Raw genomic sequence first — 6,269 nt, 5'->3', positions numbered from 1 at the left:
ACAATACAGACAGTGATGGATCAATGGTCTGACTCAGTATAAGACAGCTTCCTATGTTCCTATGGCAGTGGAGCCAGATACACCTGAAGGATGCTGCAGCCACCTGACCCGCAAGCAGATGATCTGGATGCAATATTAAACATGGCTCGAAAGTTTTCATAAGAGCTATTAGGAATGAAATGGTTATTCCCCCTCATTGCTCACAAATTACCTGCTGCGGAAACTCCAAAACCCAGAGTTGGGTGGAAATCTTTATTACACGCAAACCAGAGAACCTCCCCAACCCAGCCACTAAAGGTCACTTCCTACATCTCCCTCTCCCCACATTTTTGTTTTTTACTTCTGTCAAAATAGCTTTCTAGGAGCAGATTCCATCGAGTGAAATGGACCCTGCCAAAGCTGCATCCTGGCCACTGAACTCCTCAGGGCTGAGGTGCCTCGATCTTACAGATGCTTAGGTGCCAGGTAAGTGCGAAACCGGATCGCAGCCACCAGAGGCAGGTGCATCATCGTGGAGATGGCGCGAGTGCCTGTTCCGGAAGGGAAGAGACCAAGACCCAAACTTACGGCTCTGGCCCCGGCCCGGCCCGAGGGCAGCGAGCAGGCAGGCGAAGCCGAGGAGCGGGCCAGCACCTCGCGGGTGTTTCTGCAGGGCGGCGAGCCCAGCCGTCAGGGAACAACCCAAGAGCGGAGTCCACATCGCGCCAAGAGGGCGGCCCTTCGCCCCGCGCCCGGGGCCCGACCAAGCTCTCGCCCGCGGGGTTTGGACGAAGGGGGCGGCGGGAGAAGCAGCCGCCGCCCCCGCGCAGGTAAGGAGCCGAGGAGAAGCGACGACGACGGCAGCAGCAGGCGCAGCGCCGCCACATGTCAGGGCGAGCGCGGCGGCGCCCCCCCGTCGGCCGAGCCCGGTGCAGCCCGGCGAGGGCAGGAGAAGCGGCGCGCTGCTTGGCCGGAGAGCCTCTCCATCCGCCTCGGCCCCCCGGCCCGGCTCTCCCAGGGAACCGCCGCCGCCGCGGCTCCTTCACAAAAGGCTTTTGTCTCGCTCCTGGCGCCCGGCTCCTTGGCAACGCGGGACAAGAAGCAACAGTTCCCAGCCGAGAGGGAAGAAGGGAAGGCGAGGCGGCTTGGAGGGCGGCGAAGCGGCCGAGGCGGCCGAGCAAAGCGTGCCGCCGCCGCCGCCGCCGGGGCTTCCCGCGCCCAGGCCAGCCGAGCCCCTGTGGTAGCCGCGTTCCGCTCTGCCTGGCGGCGAAGCGTCAGTCTCGGCGGCGCGGGATGCTGCCAGGCAGGTTCCCGACGAGCGAGGGCGGGCGAAGGGGGTCGCGGGGGCGGGACGCGAGGGGCGGAGCGCGCGCAGCCTTCGCCCACACCGCGCTTTGTTTTGTCGCGCTCGGCATCGCCGGCTCCATTGTTCCCGGCGGGAATGCGCCTCCGGGGGCGGGGGCTCGGGGGGCGGGGCGGACGAGGGGGGGGGCTCCTCAGACCGAGCTCCGCCCCCTCCCCTCCCCGCCCGCGCCGGGGCTTGACGGGCAGCCCACGTTTCCTTCGAGGTCAGCCGGAGCCCGGAGCCGCTCAAAGTCCGGTGCGAGGATCCACGAGAGCCCGGAAGCACCGGCGGGGGGAGTGGGATTGAAGGGGGCAGCTCTGATTTCTGTTACGGTTCTGTGCAGGATTTGGGGAATATAAACAAAGGGAATTTGCTGCCTTCTTTTTCTTCTGCCGCTGCTCGAAATGACTTGTGCAGAAATTTGGTGGAGAGTGCTGTGGCAAAACACGTAGCACAGCTCTACCCGGCTCTGAAACTTGAGGACGTGTTGCCTCGATGCACGTGCAGTGTCGACGAAGCTGCACCTGTTGTCGTGTCGCTGCTGAAGCTGCACCGAAAACAGGATAAGCTGCCAATTGGTGGGAACAGGCGGGGACTTCTTAGCAAGCAAGTCACAGAGCCTTCTTAACGCCACCACAAAAGCCCTTTCCCAGAACTGTGGAAGCAGCAGGGAGTGGTGGGAGAATCCTGAATGACTGCATTCTGCACCATGATATGAGCTGATCCTTCATATTAATAATTTGCAATTCCAAGGAAGAGTCTTGACGCAAACCGGTTCTGAAGCTGAGCCTTGGGGTGGGGCCTCAGTTGAACACACCGTATTTATTTGCTTCCCTTTGCCCGCTGCTCGGTTTCAGTTTTGCCTGTATGCTGCTCTGGATTCTGGCCCTGAAGCTGAGGCTGCAATCCTAATATAATTTACTTGACAGCGAGATTCCCCCCCCCCCGCCCGCCCCCAAGCCTGGGATGTTCAAAATGAAGGTGACACTCAAACTCTGTGTGTTATTTTAGGGCAGGCAGAAATGAGAGGTATGAACATGGCACTCTGGTTAGGAATCTGTTTGGAGCAATTGTTTCATGTTGCTTCAGGGGAAGGCTAGCCCATATTCTTACATCACTCAAAGTCTTAATAGCATTTTTATAAGCCCAGGTCTGGGCTTATTTTAAAACAATGTGGACTATTCGTCAAGCAGCGCAATTGTTCATGCTACGATTGCAATTGTTTGAGACTTCGCTCCCTGTTGCTGGGAGAATGGAATGGAAAACAGTTGAATGTTCAGGGAGTGAGGAACCCACAACTCCTTGCTATCAGTTCCTCCCAGATGAATTTTGAAGCTGCCTCCCAGAGAATCAGATAATCATGCCCAGAGTTGCTTCCCAAAGATCTCAAGGTCTTTCTCAAGTCTGCTACTCAGTGACATAGCGTGGTTTACCAGTACCCGGGGCTGCGTGGATGGGGGTGAGTGTGAGGGAGAGAAACGGACAGAGAACGCATACACATTCAACTGCCTAACAGTGTCTGGATCACCTACGAGATTGCAGCCGTAGAGATAAGATAAGTAATTCTGTTTTCTGTAGAGGACACTTTCTGGTCGCACGGTGAAGTCGCTTTCAACAGAGCCCAGCAACGGAAGCACACAGCTGTATTGAGGCAGTACTGGCTGTTGAAATTTTGCACCCCTAATAATTTTGTGCCTGGGGCAACCACCCTTGTGCCCCCCTCCATGCCATGCCACTGCTGCTACTTGAGAAGACATTTCAATGGAGATTCCCTGGATTGACCTGGATGTAGGGGTAAGGAACCTCTACTCCTCATGCCAAACGTGACCCACCAGATCTCCTTGTTTGGTCTGCCAGGTCTTTTTCTTAAACTACAGCTGCCTGCCCCTGTCTCTGATGTCATATATGCAGGGATGCTATGGACCTCTTGGCTCTGTCAGGATCTGGCATGGTTTGGCAGCACCAAATGCAAGAAGAAAGGAAGGAGGAGGTAGTGGGCTGGTAAACAGGCACCAAGGGATGGAGGGGGAGGTCTTCTTCTTGGGACTCCAGATGTCAAAGAAGGGGAAGCAGATCTGGCTTTCTGCCCCATCAAGCAGGTGAGATTGGATACACCAGCCAAGCTCATTGCCAGGTGGGTATCGGATTGTGGTCTTTATTCTAAACACAGGGTGCTGAAGTAAATCCCACTGAGCTCAATGGGGCCTTTATATAATGTGTTTTAAGTCAGGGATTGTGGTATGCAACATAGGCCACTTCTGGACTGTTGCTATTTTGTGGATGAGATTCAGTTGTATACTAGTAAATTCCAGTTGCGTAATTAAAGCGGATTTTGCATTCTTGTGCAAAATCCCTTGCTCTCAGCCCACACCAGTGGGATTTTGTGCAGTGAGTAGAGTGATAGGGAAAGGCAGTGAAAAGCAATGGGACAACAGTTGTTTGACAGCAGTGGATGTTGCACAACCTCCCTGCAAACTTTGTGCAAACAAATGCTCAATAAGCAGATCATCTGGAAGCAATTTACAGTCCTTGTTTCCAGTGTCCTTGTAGTCATGTTGTTAAGTATTATAATTTGTAGATAAACAAATTAAGATTAGATCAAGGTAATTTCCAAAAGCACATCTGTTGATGGTCAAGTCCGCTTAGAAGTCATGCCCCCTTATCCAGTATATTACGTCATTCACAGGCTGTCTATTGTCTAACAAATGAAGCTGCCTCAGACTATTTATCAATCTAATCCATTATTGATTGGCACCAGCTCTCAGGCCAGGGTCTTTTTAAAAACCGGAGGTGCCAAAGATTGAGCATAGCATCTTTTGCACAGAGAGCAGATGCTGTTCCTCCAAGCAGTGGCCCATTCTCACATGATTTCAGAGAATTGTATGCAAGAATTCCTGAGGTTGTGTGCATGTACAGTTCTTGCTGGTGGAAGCGTTTGGTCCACAGGCTGAACGAAACTCCGGGTGGTTTATAAGACTCCATGAAGCCTGTCTGGCAGTGTTAGCACCTGAGGTTAGCACTTGTCAGGGATGGGGAAGCTTTTTTAGCCCATTCCCTTCTGGGCAAACCTTTCAGGACCACTTTGCCAGTGGTGGGAGGCACCAAAATAAATTGTGGGCAGAGCAATGAATACAAATGCCACTTTTGTCAGCAGGCCAGTTTCTGTACCAGTGGTGTAGCATGGGGGGCACTGGAGATTGCCCCGGGTGCAAAATTGTTTGAGGGCACAAAATTTCAACAGCTGGTGCTGCCTCAGTACAACTGAGTACCTCTGTTACTAGACTCTGTTGAACATGGCTTCTCCATGTAAACCAGGAAGTGACCTCTCCAGACGACAGAACGACTCTTCTTATCTCTATGGTCACAATCTTCTAGGTGATGCAGACACCATTAGGGAGTTGAATGCACATGCACACTCCGTCAGTTTCCACTCCAAGTAGCCCCAGGCACTGGCAAGCCATGCTATGCCATTGTTCTGCACACACTTACATGCCCCTCTCTGTCCTTCACCCACCCCACATATCAGAGTTCAAGGACACCACATAGCCAGGCAAAACCACTTGCGGATTGGGAATGGGGTGGTGATGGTGGCCTGGGAAGAGTCCAGGATTTGAGGTTCCCTGCTCCAATGTATAAAATGGCCACAAGATGATGTAAGAACAATAGCTGAAAGATAGATCCTTATGTACACTGTTGCCAGGTCCTCCCTACCCTCTTACACATGAAGGCAGCCTTTTCATAAAAGTTGGTAAATGGCCATGAACTCTTTTCCACCCACTCCAAGTGCATAATAAATCTTATCCCTTTGCTCTCCCTTTCATTTTCCAGAGTATGGTTCTTCTAGTGATTTATTTATTTTTTTCTCCAAGGAAGCCTTCTCAGCAATAGGTGATGCATTCTCCTCGGTGAGTAATCCACCTCCTGCATATCGTTCTTTAATATTTCAGCAAGTGTTTGATTTGGACTGTCTCAGATTAAGAATAAAGAAAGAAAGAAAGCACAAAACCCACGGAGCTGCCAGCCAACTGCTCTTCTGAGTTTCAGTTTTTCTGTTCTTTCAGTGACCAGTGAATACGTAGAAGGACTCAAAGGTTACTTGTTGCAGCTGAGTAAGTGGAAAGTACCTTCATTTCAAGCCAAGGCAAGGTTAGGAAACTCCCCCCCCCCCCTGTTTCTTTTCAGGTATGTTATCTGACTAATCATTCACTGACATCACCCTTTACTAAGGGCATCACATTTTATTCAAGGACAATGCTATTCTGTTTAGTTTCATGATGACAGAAATCTGGCGGCAACACGTCCAATCTCAAAACTGTCCACATTTTGCATAACCTCGAAATGTAAGGCTGATGCTTGGCCAGCCTTGGCCAACTTGGTGCCCTCCCAATGTTAGACTATTCGCCCTACATGCCATCTTGATTTACTGAATCGCACAACATTTTGAAAGGGCAGAACCATGAAGCTGAAACAAACAAAAACTTAGCAGCTGTAGGCCATTAGGGCCAGTGTGGTGTAATAGTTAGAGTGTTGGACTAGAACCTGAGAGAGCAGGGTTCGAATTCCCACTCAGCCATGAATCTCACTGGGTGACCTTCTTAGCCTGACCTACCTCACAGGGTGGTTGTGAGGATGAAATGGGGAGGAGAGGTACACCAACTTTGAGATCCTTGGATGATAAAAAGTGGTATATAAATGTACCACTACTACTAATAATATTTAAAGACCTTTTTATTATTAAGTTTTTAGATCACATTTAAGGTACATAAAAGTAAACAGAACAATAACAAGAAAAAAACAAGTATTTTTAAATCAATGGCAAGCAGGTTCTGTATCTATGTCAAATATAGTCCATAATTTTCCAGTTGTGTGTGGGGTGTGGGTGTGTGAAGAATGCCCTCTGATTTAGTTACGTGCTCAATAAATTTATACCATATGGCATAATATT

At 50.9% G+C, this 6,269-nt stretch overlaps 1 protein-coding gene and 1 long non-coding RNA gene across 3 annotated transcripts in view; one reads left to right on the top strand and one right to left on the bottom strand.

The window, feature by feature from the left end:
* The window catches only part of ITGB8 (integrin subunit beta 8), a 44,798-nt gene extending 43,440 nt beyond the window's left edge, over window positions 1-1,358 (bottom strand). Inside the window, exon 1 of the mRNA XM_081882056.1 lies at window positions 568-1,358. Coding sequence (XP_081738182.1) covers window positions 568-700 — 133 coding nt within the window. The 5' untranslated portion in view covers window positions 701-1,358. The remainder of the gene's footprint in view (window positions 1-567) is intronic.
* Window positions 1,359-1,468: 110 nt separating this feature from the next.
* LOC309325751 lies at window positions 1,469-6,269 on the top strand. 2 transcript variants are annotated; one of them, XR_014149953.1, is made up of 2 exons: window positions 1,469-3,458; window positions 5,386-6,269. It is a non-coding gene; the product is annotated as an uncharacterized lncRNA (long non-coding RNA). The 2 variants fall into 2 exon arrangements; XR_014149954.1 differs by having other exon boundaries at window positions 5,194-6,269.

The sequence above is a fragment of the Podarcis erhardii genome, assembly GCF_964252035.2.
Source record: "Podarcis erhardii genome assembly, chromosome: 12".
Taxonomy (NCBI): Eukaryota; Metazoa; Chordata; class Lepidosauria; order Squamata; family Lacertidae; genus Podarcis; species Podarcis erhardii.
This window is presented reverse-complemented; position numbering and strand designations above follow the sequence as displayed.